Source organism: Exophiala spinifera, assembly GCF_000836115.1.
Source record: "Exophiala spinifera strain CBS 89968 unplaced genomic scaffold supercont1.9, whole genome shotgun sequence".
NCBI classification, from domain to species: Eukaryota; Fungi; Ascomycota; class Eurotiomycetes; order Chaetothyriales; family Herpotrichiellaceae; genus Exophiala; species Exophiala spinifera.
This window is the reverse complement of record NW_015622521.1, coordinates 987,618-1,006,712: the sequence shown is the minus strand read 5'-3', so window position 1 is coordinate 1,006,712 and position 19,095 is coordinate 987,618. Positions and strand designations below refer to the sequence as shown.

General features: G+C 51.8%; 5 protein-coding genes across 5 annotated transcripts; 1 reads left to right on the top strand and 4 right to left on the bottom strand.

Moving 5' to 3' along the window:
* Positions 1–218: 218 nt before the first annotated feature.
* On the bottom strand, positions 219–2,738 carry PV08_11393 (uncharacterized protein; the record flags this gene model as incomplete). Its single annotated transcript, XM_016385701.1, has 2 exons — positions 219–2,376; positions 2,431–2,738. 2 exons carry the CDS (start codon positions 2,736–2,738, stop codon positions 219–221), a joined length of 2,466 nt encoding a protein of 821 aa, XP_016230645.1.
* Positions 2,739–3,706: 968 nt separating this feature from the next.
* Positions 3,707–5,262, bottom strand: PV08_11392 (26S protease regulatory subunit 6A; the record flags this gene model as incomplete). The annotated part of the gene is made up of 4 exons (XM_016385700.1): positions 3,707–3,725; positions 3,777–4,416; positions 4,467–4,882; positions 4,937–5,262. The coding sequence occupies 4 exons, from the start codon at positions 5,260–5,262 to the stop codon at positions 3,707–3,709; spliced, it is 1,401 nt and encodes a 466-aa protein (XP_016230644.1).
* A 1,293-nt stretch (positions 5,263–6,555) lies between these two features.
* On the bottom strand, positions 6,556–7,960 carry PV08_11391 (uncharacterized protein; the record flags this gene model as incomplete). The annotated part of the gene is made up of 2 exons (XM_016385699.1): positions 6,556–7,408; positions 7,464–7,960. The coding sequence occupies 2 exons, from the start codon at positions 7,958–7,960 to the stop codon at positions 6,556–6,558; spliced, it is 1,350 nt and encodes a 449-aa protein (XP_016230643.1).
* A 4,044-nt stretch (positions 7,961–12,004) lies between these two features.
* On the bottom strand, positions 12,005–13,571 carry PV08_11390 (uncharacterized protein; the record flags this gene model as incomplete). The annotated part of the gene is made up of 2 exons (XM_016385698.1): positions 12,005–12,452; positions 12,499–13,571. The coding sequence occupies 2 exons, from the start codon at positions 13,569–13,571 to the stop codon at positions 12,005–12,007; spliced, it is 1,521 nt and encodes a 506-aa protein (XP_016230642.1).
* A 2,367-nt stretch (positions 13,572–15,938) lies between these two features.
* Positions 15,939–18,942, top strand: PV08_11389 (uncharacterized protein; the record flags this gene model as incomplete). The annotated part of the gene is made up of 2 exons (XM_016385697.1): positions 15,939–17,497; positions 17,547–18,942. The coding sequence occupies 2 exons, from the start codon at positions 15,939–15,941 to the stop codon at positions 18,940–18,942; spliced, it is 2,955 nt and encodes a 984-aa protein (XP_016230641.1).
* Positions 18,943–19,095: the final 153 nt, after the last annotated feature.

Genomic DNA, 19,095 nt, shown 5'->3' with positions numbered 1-19,095 from the left:
TTTTGTGGATCCCATCAATTAGCAGTTGTAAGTTGTTTATACGGAGTACATAGGTGATAATTGGGATGCGAGTTTTTAAGGCCTTGTATCATACAGACCATGCTATGTTCCTATCTAAATACGCACATGCCGTAGTACCGGTACATACATCTAGGCTTTGGCCAATACCAGTGAAGTCCTGTTCATCCATTTATCCCTCAGTTCGATCAGTCCATCAGTCAGAAGAAGTCATCGACCGTCACAAACACACCCTTCTTCCCGTGCGGTCTCGCGACATGTCTATTCCCGTCGATCCGGCTTTGTTTTCGTGGCAAGTTCCACTCACCACCCTTCGAAGCCGACGTCAGAGACAAGCTGGACCTCGATTTTTGACTGCTCCTGCTGCCACCAACGCTGCAACGAGTGCCCTTGCCCTTCCTGGCCAATTTCCACTTCGACTCGAGGCTCTGGTCGCCGTCAAACCGTGAGGATCTCAGACTACCGCTCCTGCTGCCACCTGCCATATCGAGACTTTGGCTCCCACCACCATGCGCTCGGCCCGTCCTGGTCCAGGTACCGCCGGTGCACGTGCCTACACTTTCATCCTCACCTTCTTGCATGACGTCCGGCTGGATGCGCTTGCATGCCGACGCGCTCTTGAGGGAGCGGTCCCTCGACTTCGCCTTCTCGTTGACCCCCAGAAGCTCAGCCCAGCCTACCAAGCCTCCATTATCTTCATGTCCCGGCAGATCTGGCTCAAGGTAGAAAACAGGTCGTGGAGGCCGTGTCGGCGGGACGTGGATGTCTCGGGATGCAGTAGGACCTTTGTCTTCATCAGGATCCCGCCTCGCCCGAGCAGCGCGGTTCAAGGAGCCAAATCTGGTTCGCAGAGGATGTCGTGGTGGAGGTGTAGGAGGAAGAGGAAGAAGAGTGCCACGATTGCCTAGGTCAATAACGGCACTACAAATGCAGCCGCTTTGCAGAGTGCGTTCACAACAACACTCACCATCACCCCAGGAAAAAGTCTCGTTGTTTTCTTGACTTTCAAAGAGCACTTCTTTGTCCGAGTACTTTCGAGGATCATCACAATCCGTGAAAGGTACCAGGTGGTGCGGTACATCAACTTGATTAACCCTGTTGAAACCCCATTGTTCTGTGGGTGATGCCCTAGCAATGGACTTTGCTCGCAGTCTTGCTGACCGCAAGGAGTTTTCAACCCACTCCCGTCCTGATGCTGGGTATATGCGTTCACGTCGCAACGCAGCTGCATGTGGAGCCGAAGAAGGCTGACAAACTGATTGAAGAACTCCAAGGGGTGATGTATCGCGTGGCGCCCGAAGCTTGGTAAGTACTGGAAAGCCACTGTGAACAATCGACAAGGCCAAATGGTCGTTTGGCGTAAGGATGGCAGTCGTGTTTGGTTCAGGGTATTCATGATGCCGCCACAAATCACTGCTTTCGCTCATAGCCGGCTCCCGTCGCCCCAGGGTGCATACTACATCCCAGTGCAGGAACTCCAAGCTCATGGACGCCATGATCGGCTGGAAAACCACGGCATTCGTGTCCTCCGACAGTGTTGGGACAACGTCGACCTGGACAAGACTAAATCTTTTCAGGTTATCAAGACTAGCCAACACTTTAGACAAGGTCAGCAGATTTGTCACGTTCTGGTGTATCAGTGAAAGCCGTTCGATCATGGCTGCCCTCGGAGATCCGGCCCAGCGTGTCAACCCAGAATCAGTCACTCCGAAGCATTCCTCGAGTCGCAACGACATGAGCGAAGGTAGAGACAGCATGGTCCTATCATCAAAATCGTCGACGTCAAAGGAAGAGACGCAGAGATTCTTGAGTGAAGGCAGAGTATGGAGAACCTCGACAAAGAGCTCATGCTCAACGACACCAAACCCCCCAGGAGAGCAAAGCATCAGCGTCTCCAGCTGCAGCCACCGGTCGTGGTAGAGTAGGAATTCAAAGGTCTGCTGGGTGTCCAAGAGGCATGGAGGAAGTTGTTTCTGACTTCGTTCTTGTACGTCCTCATTCTCTGCGATGATCCACACATGGTGGCGGAGTTTCGTTCTTGTCGAGAGTGCATGTGTGAGCCGATCAAAGGTATGGTTGTAGAAGGGCGTGAAGCCCAACAATGCCTCGAGGTTCGGACATGCCATGATGACCGATGCCAATGTGCAGAGGTAGGCGTCGTACTCGGGATTAGGATCATCATTAGGATGATACAGAGGTATGTGAGGATCTTCGACCCGGAGCGTTCTGACCAGGACAGCAACTCGAGGCCTTGCTCGCAGAGTAGCCCGAAGTCTGATCAGGCGGGCTGATCGCGACAATCTCCATTTCCGCAGCATGCGAGGATCATCCTGCCCAACAAGCTCGATATGTGTATACCTGTGTGAAATCAGAACCCAGACCTTGCAAGGCTTCTGCCGAAGGGAGGATTACAGTGTACGTTGAGCATCAGAGAACCATGCTTTGCAGGTTCGTTGTAGCGCACAAAGGTCTCTCATGAAGCAGGTCGCACATGATGACGACTCAGCGGCGAAATGCAGTTCTTTGATCTGTTGCAAAACCAGATCAAAGATCGGACTGGGCAACTTTCTCCAATTGCTCCTGGCCGTCAATGTTCTCGGGATTGAATTTACCGCATCGTATTGCTGCCTTTGGAGAGGTAGCAATCTCGATCGGGTGGCTGCTGTGTCCCTCTTCGAGTTCCTCTCAGTGAAGAAAGGAAACAAGTGTCGCGGTGGCATGATAGATGAGAGCAAGCTCTGTCTGTGTCCTACAGTCCATGTCACAGGAAGGTACCGGTACCGCGCGCAAGCGTAGGACGATACTTTCCATCAGCCAGATCCCGGGATCGAAAGACCATTTGACGACTGGTGTGGATATGACAGATCGAGAAGTAAATCCTTTTTGCACGGTGACACTTCAGCCGGCGACGATGTAGCGAACAACAGTTAAAAGGCACAAACTATCGCGCGGTCTAGGGCATCGCATTGATCGTGCAGGGCAAGGCAGGACAGCTCAGTCGTCGAACGAAGTTGGACCAAAGAAAGAAACCAAGGGGACTTTGGCGAGCAAAGCAAGCGAGAGATGAGCTAGAGTCCAGCTCGCCATGGGCCATGGGCTGCATGCCAACATATCAGTCAGTACTCCATACCTACCTACTGTAGACTTTTGAAAGAATCACTTGGGTGTCAGATGTTGTCCGGCGCAGAGTTGGAACGTGTCGCAGCAAGAAACTTGGAAGTGGTTCCGTGGCGTTTGACTTTGGCCAATACATCTGAGCGAGTGGACGGTGACAGAGACAGCGGTACTGACGGCACACGGTCCACGCACCTATCAATGTCTCCAGACCCTGCGAGGAGAGTTGGACTTATAGGCGAGCACTATGCAAGCGTTGCACCTCGGTCGAAGCTCACTCAATGGTAGACTGTAAATATATAGAAAGGAAAGCACCGTCCAAAAGTACATTGGCACAAAGGGCAAATGCAGGAAGCTGGGGGCATCTTCAACTGCGTTCTGAGACCAATGTTACAGTACATGCAAACTGGGTTTATTGGCGTACTGTAGCTGCCCAAGAGTTCGCCCAGCATGGCCGCGAATTATGAATGACCTGTGGCCACCATGATCTATCTAGACGCCATACATGCCTATGCTATTTTGTGTACAAGCCAGGACTTCGCCGTCCTTTGGGTAAACCGCAAGTCGAAAGCGATTATGCGTAGAAATTGACACTGCCAATGTTAGTCTCTAACAATCAACACAGAGAAGGGGATTCGACTTACGTGTCCTTCTTCTTCGCCATCACCTCGGCGATAGCGTCCACATAGTTTTCATGGACTAACTTGCTCTGACCCTTACGAAGGGCGATCATACCTGCTTCGACACAAACAGCTTTCAACTGCGCTCCTCCCATCTCGTCCGTCGACCGGGCAAGTTCGTTCCAATTGATATTTCCCTCGTCGACAGTCATCTTTCTGGAATGGATACGCAGAATCTGCGCTCTCGATTCCTCGTTGGGAAGAGGAAATTCAATCTTTCTGTCCAGTCGGCCAGATCGGAGCAGTGCGGGATCGAGTACATCGACTCTGTTCGTGGCAGCTAACACCTTAATCCGCTCATCCGAAGCGAAACCGTCAAGCTGATTGAGCAGTTCCAACATTGTCCGTTGTACTTCTCGGTCACCACTCTTTTCTGAATCAAAACGCTTCGTTCCTACAGCATCAAGTTCGTCAATGAAAATGATCGAAGGAGCCTTCTCTTTGGCGAGAGCGAAACAATCTCGAACAAGCTTGGCACCATCACCGATGAACATCTGCACAAGCTGAGGACCGGCGAGCTTGAGGAAGGTCGCGTTGGTCTGGGCAGCGCATGCTCGAGCAAGAAGGGTCTTGCCTGTACCAGGCGGTCCGTACATCAAAGCACCTAAGCCAAGATTAGCAGGTCAAGTATGCATACAGTGACTCGCAACACACCCTTCGGAGCCTTGATGCCAATCTTTTTGAATCTCTCCGCTTCCTTCATTGGCCAAACCACAGCCTCGACAAGCTCCTCAATCTGCTTGTCCAAACCTCCTACATCTGTGTATTTTTCGGTGGGCTTCTCATCGACTTCCATGGCCTTGACTCTTGAATCGTACTCCGCAGGCAGCGTATCGAGGACTAGATATGAATCCTTGTTGACGCCAATAAGATCCGCTGGTTTCAGCTTATTGTGGTCGACGAGTCCGATCAGAGGGAGGAAGATCGTTTGCCGAGTGCTTGTCTTGATGACTGCCGACTTGCCCACCCGTGTTGCGTCGAGATCGATGTTCGCCCCTTCTTCTGCAGCCTCTGCTTCTACGTCCAGGTCGAGGAGTTCGACGACGTTGCCCACAAGGTACGGTAATTGTCTTTCACAGGAAATGTTAGATATGTTTACACTTAGCACTTTGAATATCACCTACCTGTTGTTCTCGATCTTGTCAAGGTTGTCCTTGATCTTGTCCTTCATCGTCGTCTCTTCATGCTTCAAGCGTTGAAACTCGCTCTTCAGGATTTTCAATTCGTTTTCTAGTAACCGCCGCCGATTGATGATATCTCTTGTACTAGATTGAAGGATTTCCGAATCAATGTATTCCTCTTCTTCATCTTTCTTCTCTGCTTCGGCATCTTTCATCTCAGCATCTTTGGAATCACCATCCGTCGGAGGTTTCTTGTCCTTGTCGTCGCCATCCTTCTTCTGCTCCTTCTGATCGCGTTCCAGATCATCGAGATCTTCCAATGTAGACATGTTCGCAGGGGGGGGCTGTCAGGAGCTGGCTACGGTAGGGCAAGGTGGTGCGATGGACAATAGTGGTAGATGGAAGAGTAGAGTCCAGGAGTTCCGCCGAGATGAATGAACGATGCAAGTGTCGTAAAAGGTGTTTGGAGGGTCTTTGAGGTGTTCGGATTGGATTACATATCCGTAAATGGAAGCTCGTCGACAAGCAGGCGAGGCGACACCGCAGCGAGACAGCCCGGCCTTGGCACTGGTTCACCGCGTCACTCGTCGCAGCCTGAGCCTCATCAGCCTGACTGTCAGCGTATGTAATTCTCCATACTCCGCACCATCTGCAGTGTTTTAAGAGGCGGCTACAGTTATTGATCTTTCAGAGATGAATATCATAGAAGTTTCCATGTTTTTGACGCTGTTTAATCAATCTTTATTTTGTTCTTTCTCGTAGTCTTGTGCAAAAGCCATAGCAATAAATCTATCAAGGGGTATAAGCCCGCCGAATGAATGCATCAAACCCTGCCAGCGCATGAAGTGGACAGAAGGTCCCTCCAAAAGAATGACCAACATGTTCTGTGGAACCCGTCTTCTGCTGGCACTGCCGTTTCTAGGTGCGTCCCATGTCCTTGTCACGCAGACCTTGACGTTTGTCAGACACTCGAGGTATATATCAAATCTCTTCTTGCGCCAGGAAGCCACCTCAGCCAACTCGCCGTCTCATTTCACATAGCTAACTAGAAGAATCACGGAATCAGCAAGCAAGAAGCAAGCAATGATCCCACCGTGCCCTCCCACCGTCCATTCTCATCGTGCCTCGCTGTCAAAGGAACAGGGACTGTTGAACAAATATATGAGCTGTGCTTGTGCTGGAAAAGAAAAACCCGATGCGTAACATTGTTGTCACTAACCCATAACGCCAACCAACCGACTCTGGAGCCCGGAACTTTTTTTAGACTTTTGCCTTCCCCTGAAGCTCCTGATATCACCCACCCATCATGAATGTATGTGGAAAGAATGAAACCCGTGCTCTATCACTGGAAGAAAGGAAGTTTGCTCGCTGTTTAAATGCCGAAGAATGAAAGACTGGAAGGTACAGCATCGTAAAAGGTCGTCATATGTGGGCTCGATTAGAGAGATTTCGAGTCGTAAAGAAGGACCGCCAGACCAAAATCCTTGATTCTCTCTGGTGTCATATAGAGTCCTCCAAGGATAACTGACGGTGATAAAACAAGACCGAAGAAACGGTATAAGCACTGAACTTTTGTCCCGCGAAATGAAAGTGCGCTAAACGCAGCAACGTTGTGGAACGATTTAACCGACCACAGTCTGCAGTGGGTATCCGGTATGACTGAAGTAATAATCTGACTGCTTTGCGTGCAGACCATGGCCGTGCGCCATCCAACTTGGCGTGATGCTTGCATAGCCATACGTATGGCCCCAAGATGGGAGTTGACTACGTTGTGCAGCGTATGCTGAGGCGGTGTTGGAGTGATATGACTGGCGGCCAAAGGAGGCACTTGTAGGCGTGTACGACCATGACGGAGTGTAATAGTCAGGTGTTGCAGGTCCGCTATGTGGTGCAGACGGCGGTGAATACTCGGAGATGTATGGTTGAACCCAGCGGGTATCGTACTGCGAGCCTTGTTGGTATTGAGGTGGAATGGGTCCTTCCGGAGACATCAGTGGTTGGCTGTGCAGAGATCGACTGCGGCGAATGTTGGTCTCGATTGGAGCCAGTTTCTGCAACTCTTTCGCTTTGGCAAGCTGAGCCTTTTCTTCGTAGGCATGCCAATGCTCTACCCACATGAAGAAACCCTCCTCTTTATCGTACATCATACCGTGAATCTCCCAGTTGAAGTCGGTGAGCCATTGGATTTCCATCACATTGAGCTCTTGAACAGGGATGCTACTGACTTCAGCCCATGATCTGTTTTGAAATGTGTTGTCGTCAAGGAATTTGCTACCAAGGAGGAGGCAGGTGGTGAGCATGCGATAGACAGTGCCGGAGGATGATGTTGACTGGCCTCGTTCGTTGAGCTGGCTCATACGAGAAGCTAGATAAAAGAGACCCAACATGATGGTGGAGCTTGGCAGTCGAGTTGATGACAGTATCTGCGAGACGTATTTCCGAAATTGGGAGGACGGAGAGGATTCCGGTGCAACCCTGGATGAAATGTCAGTCTCAAGTTGATGAGTATCTTTGCAAGATTTATACTTACAGTTTCTGGGACATTTCGGCAACAAAGTTCGACATCAGATCCATGTCATAGTCAAGATGTTGCGCAACCCCTCCAGTCGGCTTCTCTTCCTTGAGGCTTGATTCAGCGGATTGCTGGGTGAAGTGCCCAGAGAAATCCATTGAGTCGCCGACACGGATAGGCGGCAAGACGGGTGCACCAACGGGAGCATACCCATATTGTGCAGCCGTCTGAGGGTATGCTTGAGGATAAGGGTATTCCTGGGTTCCTTGGGCATGTCCTAGACGAGCGACTTGACTAGCCAGGGGTTGTTGAGCAGTGTATGCCGGGGGTGCCTGGTACCTATCACTATATTCTCTGCTGGATAGTGACCGTCGGGGGAGGTAGTTCTGTTGTTGGTAGAAGCCTCTCTCGGAGACTGCGCTCATGGGAGTGAGGTAGTCGTTCTGATACTCTGGAGGAGTTGGTGGCAGTCTGGAGTGTTGGCCATGCGGCCCCCAAGAGTGGTACGAAGGCATGATCGGTAATAGGGAGAAGCGAAGACAGCCAGGAGCCCTGCAATAGAGTCAACAAAGAGAACAACGACATCCGATCCAGATGGAACTCACTGTCTGTCTTCCGTTGCGTCAACGCACTAGGCGTTGAAGCCGAAGCTTTCGAAGCAGTTCTGACTTGCGACCTCAAAAGCCGGGCATGGAGGATGACAATGTATTCGCGCACAAATCCTTTTGGCTGAACACACTCTTCGACAATGACAAGGAGTCAATCTCAGAGGATGAAAGTCGAACCTTGATGGGACTTATGAGTCGGCAAACGATTGATGTGTACAGTGGTTATCTCTGGCAGAGGTTTTCGATGAGGATTATTAAATTTTGTTCGACAAGACTTAGTGAAAAGCTCGTCGTAAGTGTGAGGCGCGGTGAATAGTAAGACTTTTTTTTATCAATACGGTAGCCTGCAGACGCGAGTGAGGTTAGAGTGAGGTTTTCAATGCAAGCACTGAAAAATGGTAGGTGGTCAGGGAAGTAACTGCGAGGAATACATACCAAGTGGTGTCAACCAATCCGCACTGACACTCGCAGACAAACGAAACCCAACGTGCCCTGTGACCTTTTTTCGTGGTAGAGAAAAAGCAGATGCGCGATTGTTGTTTTGAACGGGAGTGGGCGAGAGGTGGTGGTGACGGAGGTTGAGATCCTGCAATGCCGGAAGAAGAACAGTGTATGGACAGGGAACGCAGCCGCTAACAAGCAGAAACGGCCGCAGTGCAATGCTCTGACCGGGCTCGTGACGGGCAGGTGCTTCGTCGTAAGAAACCTCAATTTGGCCACCAGCACTATTCACAGGCTGCCTGGGCGACAGGGAAGGTTGACTTGGGACAGGCGAAGCAAGAGCCAAAAGTCGGTAGCCTGGCGACGGTGGTGCAGGTGGGAAATTGTGGCAATCAAGCTGGCCGCAAGGAGTCGTCACTCAAGAGGCAGACGTGGGCCCGGGTCCGAAATTGGCTGGGTGAAAATCCTTCAATGGGCGGCCAGGAATAGCAATCGTGGCTGCACCAACAGAGGAGGGACTACTCAACACAACACCGGCGCGAGGATATGTAAACAGAAGGAGGAGAGGTTGAGGTTAAGAGGGGAGAGAGGATTTAGAGAGGAGAGTGGAAAAAAGCATATGAGGGAATTGAGAAAGAGATGATGCGGTATGCGGTTGGAGAGGCGGGATTAGGAAGGGAGAAAGGGACCAGCAGCATGAGAGCGGGTGTGTGTGTGTGTGAGTGTGTGCGAAGGACTGCGTGTGTGTGCGCAGCGATGTCGACGTGCAGCAGCCAGCCAGTCGGGACCCCAGTCATTGAGTGGTCTAGTCAGGATTTAGCGGGTGGGCTTGGAAGGGTCGATGGCGAAGGCGGGCGAGGCTACTACAATAACTTGAGCTCACTAGCCCAACTGTAGAGTTAGTTGACTGTACGGATACGGGGGCGATGAGGGCCCATGGCTGATGCAGTGATGGGCAGAGGCGAGGCCGAAGGAGCGGCGAGAACGAGCACGGCACAGGTCTCTCCTGGCTTCTCCCTAGGCTCCCTTGGGCCCTGCTCGGCCCTGCAAACGGGGACAATTCGCATTAGAAGCGGAGGCAAACAGGGTTAAGTGGCTGCAGCACGAAGACCACGCCTCGGAAAGGAGCAGACGACGCAGCCAACAGGGGGCACTGAAAAACAGGAGCCCGATGCAACTAGCAGCAAGTGAAGGAAGCCCGTCGCCGTCAGTCCAGTCCAACCGTTGGGGCCTTGAAGACCCTGAGCAGCAACTTGCCAACCAGGTGGTTCTCATGCTTTTGCACACACTCTCGCTGCGTATCCAGCGGCTGAAAATTCAGGTGGGTGGCAGTGGTATCCAGCCCACAGGGGGCGATTCAAGACACTGACTGCATTAAGTCTGCGAGCAAGAATCTGTCACCCTGTCCGTCACCTCAGTCATTCTTCAACCACTGTGTCTCGTACAGCCGCTCCGTACTCGGTCCTGCAATTAGTATTGACACTCGCCTCACTCGGTAAATATTGCGGCCTCCGTTATGCATGCACTTGCCACGTCTTTCCGACTAACTTTTGAGCGCGTCCGTCCCATTTCGCGTGGGCTGTGGAATTTTGTCCATTTTGTTCATTATTATGACAACCATTACTCCATAATCCTTAGACACACCCGATTGTCACCGCGTGGCCTGGGCATCTTCAGCCAATAACGACGCCCTGGAAGACTCCGGTCCGTCCGAGCGCCGCCTTGGCCCCTTGCGAGCGAAACCGAAGGCTCCGACCATGGGGGAGTAACGAGACGTGGAAAGATGACCTTTGTTTTTAGGAATGGCCATTCGTTTTGTTGGCCAATGCTCCTCCTCCCTGGCAGTGTTCAGAATCACCTGTCTGCGCCCCCGCGGCCCACGGTGAAGATCCAAGCCGACGTACTCGGAGTCGTATAGGTGAGGGCCCAAGGATCATCTCTCAGACTGCACCCTACAGTACGCTAGATGTAGTTACATTTCACGCATCATGATGAAATGGATTTCCAACGCAGTACTCCGTATCCGTACGAGTACTCGTACACCGTCTGCTGCTCATGTTCTGCCATGAGATTGGCACGGCAGTGCTCGTGGTGACTAAAGGTTGCCACCCATTGTACCGTATGTCTCTCTCGGCAATACGTCTGGCAAGAACAGGGATTTTACCTTCTGCAGCCCAACGTGCCGGGTTTAAATGGGTCCTCGAATGGAGGCATTTGCTAAAAGCCACATCGATCACAATGGGAGAACCCAAGACCCTGTCTCACCACCGATCAATACAGGCAGCTGCCTAACACAATTTTGTGATTTCATCCAGCGTCTTGACCGGTGGTGCTAGACCCGTATTGAACTCCGAGTTGTGATGCACTCAGATTCGCCCATCGAGTGTATCGTTGCTTCAGCTGCAATGATGCCATAAGCACCGCTTACCTCAGGTACTGTTTATGCGGTCTAAGGTAAGCGGTGCGACATTTAGATTCATTCCTGACACTGCCTCGAACTCCCCATGCACGACGACATCATTGTGCGCTCTTGCTGACGCTCACGTGCAGTCTAGATCGGCGCAGGTGACAAGTGATTAGTTAGCAACAGCTTCACGGGGTACAGCTCGGCAGACCTGGACGGTCATCTTTGCCTGTGAAGCAGCTATGACAAGCATCCTCGTGGTCCGACCCCATGCTGGTCAAGTCATCCTTTGAGGTTGGAGACTGCTAGCCTCGGTTGGCACAAAAGTGCATCGGGTTCACTTGGGCGGTCTAGCAAAGCGTTTCCTTGACCACGGCACCTTTCGCGTCTTTGGCGGCCACTCTTAACTCCTTCGCCGCGGTTCATGAGCAAGCAACACGAGACTACTCCACACATGAGAAAATTCTACATCGTCACGAAGAAGTTGAAGGAGTGGCAGGGGAGGTATCATTGGCTGGCAGAAATGGTGGTTTAAGACTCAGAACCGGGAAGCCAATCATGTTCGATGTGATTGCTTCTTCTCCACGAAATCCGCCGAACATCGGTTGTGCAACCGTGTGTCGAGGTCACGCTTCAACTCTCTGCTGCATACAATCCGCCCTCCTTCTCGGGTCTCACCGGACTTCGAGTTTGACGCCTAGTGTTGCAGTGGTTGATTTGCTCCAAGGTCGCTGAAACAACGTAACAGGGAGATTTCGTTTCTTGAATTGTGAAATAGCGCGACCCCCTGGTCGGGTTGGTGCACCAACGCGTCAAGATTTTGTGTGCCTCAGTCCGACCGGACAAAGGGCCCGATCGTGAAAGGGCAAGCGCATAGATGCGGTCCCAGACCCCCATGGGCCGAGAGAGCATCGCAGAAAGCGCAAGGACTCAAGAAATTACCTCCGCTGTTAAATTGGGGGAACCAAAAGACGCGTCGTCTTCTTGGGGAGAGGCCCCCAGTAGTTGCCCCAAACGCTGCTGATAGTAACGATTCTCAGTGCTGGGCATAAGGACGCTTTGCTTGGGAAGTCGGATATTGTCATCCTGGTTCTTCTCCCTTTCCCTCACTTAGGATACCAATCCACTGACGGCAGCAGCCGTGCGCGTAAGCCACCGACCTGCTCTGAATGCCACTTGCTTCTCCAATTAGCTTCACGAGCCTTGGCCTCCTCGAAAGGAACCAGACAATCTGCAGGCAGTTCTTCTAGTACTGTCGAAGGGATTGTGGACAGGCCTTCACCATCTCCATCGGGGCCAGGCCTCCCAAGCCATGACTCGGGAGCTGATTCAAGACAAAGGTCGTGAATTCGAAAGTTTCTGCCAAAGACAGGGTCCAGGCGAGGAAGCGTAGATGTATTCTCAGCGCTCTCGACATCGTTCTCATCATCGACAACGTCCCATCGAGCATGAGTTGGTTGCATGTGGCTTGGCCAGTGCATTGAATTGGTGTGAATATCGTACACCCCATCCACGTTGGTGCTCCGCGCCGCTGCTAGCATCGAGTTGAAGCGACTGTAAAAATTAGCTTGGGATCCTTCGCGACGTTTTAGTCACGTACCTTGCTTCTCTTGCGTGTTCCAACATCCAATTGTCACTTGTCACAACGATCTTGCGTCGTTTAGCATCCTGGGCCTTGACTGCCTGATTCGGCATGCTGGGCGCATTGGTATGATATACGGCGCTAGCACCATGCCACGCGACATATTGATTGCGGTTGTAGGGTTCCCCGGGCGGAGGCAGCCGGTCTTCAGGAACAGCAAGCTCACCCTCGACATCTCCGCGTTCTCGTGCCTGCTGAGTTTGGTAGTCGTCTATGACCTTCTTCCCTCCAATGACAATCTTGGCGCCAAACTCCCGGAACACAGATCGAGCAGTCACAACACCGATCGCGCGGCCTTTGTAGGAATGTGGTATGACATCTCGATCAATGAGGTCTCGTTTTTCGTCGTCGTCAATAATGATCTTGTAAAGATGCGGGTGTTTCTGAAAGAACAAATATGAATCGCGGAACCCAATGCACCGAGCAGGCTCTGTCGAAAGCATGTAAAGTCGATCATCTCTCCCCATAATGGTAAATGTCCGCACTCGATATTCGCGTCCACCAAGGAGCTCGCCATTTTTATCGACTTTGGTCTCTCCTTCGGGATCTTCCGGTAATTCAACTTCATCGTTGACTATCTCCATAGGGTTTCCATTCGCATCGAGTGGTGCAGCTGTTCTCGCTCCGCCGCCTCTCGATTTTCCCCATCGTCCTCCACGATGTCCGCGAAATCCTCCCCTCCGTTTCGGCGTGCTGATCTCTGAACCAGCATCGTTATTGTCGTCATCAGACACAGGCGGTTTGTTTTTTGGCGGCCTTCCTAGTCGTTTCCGCCGGCCAAATTGTAGAGACGGTCGTGCTGAGCCCCGACGAGGGGTGGCCGAGCGCGACGCTTGTTCGGAGCCTCGTGACGGGGTGGGAGCATCTTCCGCGTCTTGATTCTCTTCGTCACCTTCGTTTTCTTCCTCTTCATCATCTTGGGGTGTTTTGGGATCTGCGGGAGTTGCATCGGGCATGTCTTCGTCCTCATTGTCCGATATATTTGGGATGGGTGTTCCTGTCACAGTCAACAAGAGGAAACTACCAAACATCTCGTTTCGGGGATCGTACTCATCGAGGCTTGAGCAGCTTGTGCTGCGAGACGCGGACGCCTAGCCATTGCGTAACGTGAGGCGTACTTTTCGAGCGTTCAGGTGAACACCTAGGACGTGAATTACCAGCGATACTCTTAGAAACGCGCCGCCGCGATCATTAGACGTAGCGTTGCCGACCTTGCTAAACTGTACTCTGTCAGGTTAGCGCATGGATGGAGACTTGGCAGTAATTTTGTACGGCGAGTCATTTTGGGATTAGTGCAATATCTACGGCGACACACTACGCTCTCTAAGCCAATTGAACAGGCCTGCGGACTTTTTCTTCCATGGGGCGCATGCCTACAAATATCTAGATAGATTAAAGTACGGCCACAGATGCAGAAGTCCAGTCGAGTTTCTCGAGGCTGCAGAGCATTTGAACCTTGTGCAGAGAATTCGGATCACACTGGGGGTTTTCACACGCATGGAAACGCAAAGGTCGCCAAGTCCACATGCCTAAGAATACGGAGTACAGCACACCATCTCGAAGTTGATTCAGCCTCGTTCTCGAGGTGCCACGGTCGATCGCTTTCTACAAGGTAGTAATGCCGTGGCTTCTCAACCGTTGGTGACATTTCTAGTTGAGAGGCTAACATCACAGCCGCTGTCATCCAACAAACTGAAATTTAGGTACACGGAGCGGCCGCACATTTCTACAACCCACCTAATGAGGCAGGACTTGATTCATCGGTGAAGAGGTACGCAGTTGCCCACCATGTCGATCTGCATGGAAATGGCGCATGTCCTGGAATCGCAACAAATCACCACCACCATATTTGCGCGGATAAGTCATGCGGTGGACGACAAACAACAGTCCAGCAGATAGCCGAAACTGCACTTATTATTCCATGCCGCACAATAATATCAGAATCTATTCTCAGAGACCTGTTGGGTAGGACAAAACATGGGCCCTTTAGCCTTGCGTGTAAGCCGAGGCGATGCGTGCATCTGCTGGGACTATTTGCTTTGCGCGATAAAATTTTGCTCTGGTCGAATCAAGTGCTGGTGAAAGTGCCCATTTGCACATGCAAATTGCGACGGTTTGCCTACCGCTGCATCTTTCACCCGCGCTCTCTCGGCCGGGCTTCCCACTGGAAACCTCCTCCTAGCAGAGAATGTGGAAATGGAATAAGAGCCACTTAGACGGTTTTTAGAGAACATCTCAGAGGCAGGAGTCATGAACCGGGGTGTCAGAAAGTGAACACGGTCATCCTAGGCGAGAGGAATTGGTGACAAGTAATAAATGACGTTCCTTCGGCCACCGGTCGCGTCTCTCAACTGGGGCACAGTCACCGAGAGACGATTTGTTTTGCCGCGCAATAGTCCTTCCTCCCTAGTAAAGCCTGAAGCACAGCCCATTGTTGAGCACGGTTGAGCGTTGGGCCAGATCGAGCATCGCAACACTCCAGCAAGGGTGACCACCTGAAGTCCCAGTATTACCTGGGGTATGTTTGCTCTGGCCGTCGCCCTTGCAGAATACTCGTGCCCTTGCCCTTGCCTTGCCCGAGCGAGGGGCCATCACAGCGAGAGATAGAGAGGGGCAAAACAGTGTGTAGCCGTCAAGGCGGCTGGCAAACTGCGGACTGGGAACTGCGTAACAAGTGTACCTACCTGAACGAGGGGCGTCCTTAGACTTATCGATATTGGCTATCGGCCCAACCTAAACAGCGTAGCCACGCCCCCATCCCACCTAAAGAATCAACCAGATTGACAGGGTTGGGTGTGCGGCTCGTATTATTTCCCTCGTCTGGATTGGCCTCCTGCCCTATGACATCGGCCCTGGAAAGCAATATTTCCTCTAGGCTCTGGCCTCACCAGCCCGCACAATCCTTGCACTTGCGCTTCCGCCCTTCGTTCGCCATCATCGAACCACTCTTTTACCCCATCCCACACAGACCACGAGAACAGTTCTCGACTACGCCGGGTGTACCATAAGCTGGCCAGAATCTCAAAAGGATATTTTTTCAGCACCTGCAACTCGATTATATCACCGTCACCAGCCGCTTCTCTATAACTCGCTGTCATTACCGACTCCTTCGCCTCCGGCATCTTCCTCTCATATCCTCCAACTTCCCGCCTCACTGACGATTGACTTTCATTTTAACCTGCAGGCGTTCCGAGACCTACCTGCGACCCCTGCCGACCAGCTTCCGAGAATCTCCAAATTCTGCACCACTTTCGTCACTCCTTTGAGCCTGTGTCCGGAAGACTCAGGGAACCGTGCCCTCCGTACGCCAGGAGCTGTGACGTTCAGCCTGAATACTGAGGACCGTACACCAGTGGCAGATTTGCAGAGAGGAGGACTTTTTAAAGCGTGTCGCCAACATGGCGCAGACAGGGCTAAACCAGGATCCTGCAGACCTGCTGAGACAAGCCATGGCACAAAAGTATGTTCGCAAATCCCTCTTACCCAAGTGCTTCGTGATCCGAGTCATTTACGGGAGACCGGATGAAGGGGACGAGACAGTCGTGACATGGACTCACTTCCGAGTACCAATATCTCATACTGCTTTGCCCACGATACGTCTTGTATACAGCTGGGACGGTGTCGAGATCAATCTGTCACCGAACCCTCCCGACTCGCCACCATTTGCGTACTTGTCGACGTCTATTCACTGCGCTGTGGTAGTTTTCTGGAAGTTAGTTGCTAATGTTTCTTACAGCAGTGCCAGGCAGCAGCTCCGCGATGATATCGGTGATGGAATTGGGTCGGGATCGCCCACTCCTTCAGGCGTAGCGACGCCCCAGCCCGATCTTCACGATAAACGGCTACCGGGAATTATGCACAGCTACTTTGGCCAGGTGGGTAGAGATCCTTCTCAAGATGCAGCGTCACGGTCATTACAAGCTGCCACAAGCCCTGAAAAGAATGACGGGCCTGCACATTCCTCGTTAAAGAGCAGGGAGAAACATGACGACCGACGGATGTCATCTGCGTCCATAGGCTCGATGGTGATGGTGGAGCGGGAACAAGCACCGGTGTCCACGCCACCACCTGAGGAGCCTCAGGGCGAGTCCACGCAGCCCGTCACGCAGGCTGATAATTCTCGGATGCCACCTACGCCCATTTCGTCTGCCGCTTCGGTGGTGAATCGAGATGGAGAGGTTGCAGAGAACGGCTCGTCGATGCTGGACGGTGGTCTGGCTTCCATCACCCAGGCTCTGAGGAACTTTGTACTACCCAAGAGCGCCTCTGCGGTGAAAGACCGTCGGCACCAGTCCTTACCCGTCTCTAGCGTTACAAAAAGCAATGTTTCTGCGGCACACATCTCTAACCCTACATCATCCACTCACTCTTCACGACCTCAAAGCCCCAAACCTCTATCTCCAAGTTCTGCTGAACCACTGTCCTCTGAGATTTTGGAAGAGACTCATGAGCTAACTTCGCGCGTGGCCGACCGGCCGCGTAAAAAGAACACACCTCCTCTCACACCCCGAGCCTTGTCACAAGAAGATCGACGAGTTGACACGCGATCGCCGTTATCCAGCACAAGTACGACTGCTGGGGACAGCAATGTTGATTTGACAGATAAAAGTTTACAGAAAGAGCAAATTCCGACCAACGCCCCCCGTGGCAAGTTATCCATTAAGATAGCTGAGGGACGGAATCTGAAGCCATCATATGACCCCTACGTGGTCTGCCAATTTGAATGGAACGAGTATGTTTCGAAAGGGCCGAGACATGACAAGATGGATGTGGATGATGACGACCGAAAAGGCCCTGTCGGTGCATTACAGTCTATCCCTATTCGTAGGACAGACAGCGACATGGGCAAGCCGATGGCCATCCCGATGCGAAGTCGCCAGAGTAGCACAAACGGAACCGGTGATGACCGTGGACTTACCAAAGTGACTGATCCACAGTGGGATCGCGAGGCTACATTGTAAGTCTTGTTTTGTTGTGCATTTTCACATTATCTAACCACTTCCCAGCGATGTGGTCAGTCATCAATCTGAACTGGATGTAACCGTCTACGACCGCCAGTCCGAGGCATTCTTGGGTCATGTCCGTCTCTGTTTAAACCTTTCAGAGCAGCAACCAGATCTGGAGGGTTTCTTCCGGCTGGAAGCTCGAAGTCCTGAAGACCATGATATAACTGGAGAAATCCATATCAGAATGCATTTCACCAAGGTCGACAAGAAACACTTTGGACCTAACGACTTCCAGATCCTCAAACTAATAGGCAAGGGTACATTTGGTCAAGTCTACCAAGTCCGGAAGAAGGACACCGGGCGGATCTATGCCATGAAGGTACTTTCCAAGAAAGTCATAATACAGAAGAAAGAAATACAGCACACCATTGGAGAGAGGAATATTCTGGTCCGGACGGCCACTACCGAGTCTCCATTCATTGTCGGCCTCAAATTCTCCTTCCAAACACCAACGGACCTCTACCTAGTTACGGACTTCATGTCGGGCGGTGAGTTATTCTGGCATCTTCAGAAGGAAGGTCGCTTCAAAGAGGATCGTGCGAAGTTCTATATTGCAGAGCTCATCCTCGCCTTGAAGCACCTGCACGAACACAACATAGTATACCGCGATCTGAAGCCCGAGAACATTCTCCTTGATGCCAATGGTCACATTGCTTTGTGTGATTTTGGCCTGTCTAAGGCCAACTTGACCCAGGATGATACAACCAACACATTCTGTGGAACCACTGAGTACTTGGCTCCAGAGGTCTTGCTTGACGAGCAAGGATATACTAAAATGGTCGACTTCTGGTCACTCGGTGTTCTGGTCTTCGAAATGTGCTGCGGCTGGAGTCCATTCTACGCCGAGGACACCCAACAAATGTACAAGAACATTGCCTTCGGCAAAGTACGCTTCCCGAGAGATGCTCTGAGCACTGAAGGCCGGAATTTCGTCAAGGGGCTTCTGAACCGCAATCCCAGACATCGGCTAGGCGCCAATGGTGATGCTGATGAGTTGATGGCGCATCCTTTCTTTGCCGATGTCAACTGGGACGCGCTTGGTAAGAAAATGCTCATTCCTCCGTTCAAACCAAAATTGTCCTCTGTGGCCGACACGTCGAACTTTGACCCCGAATTTACCAATGCCCTGAACACGTCGTCATCTCTTAACGCCCGAGCGGCAGCTCTGGCCGCTGGCGCCAACCCGGCCTCGACGCCATTGTCACCCACCATGCAAAACGCCTTCCGAGGATTCACTTTTGTTGACGAAAGCACCATGGAGGAACGTTTCGGCGGCTCTCGAGAGCCAGAGGACGAAAGAATCGACGAAAATGGACTAGCCCGGTCAAGGACGCATGAACATCGGATGAGTGGTGTACAGAAAACTGGTGATGACGGATTCTTTTTCGAAGAATGATGGTGTTTTTGATTTTGGACACTGCGAAGAAAAGCCTGTCACCACACGCAGAGCTGCGTGTTGGAAAATACGTCTATAATATTGCATCTGAGGACATGTATTGCCTCGTCATCATACGTTTCTAATCACGTGGTGTTCCCAGCTACACTCCCT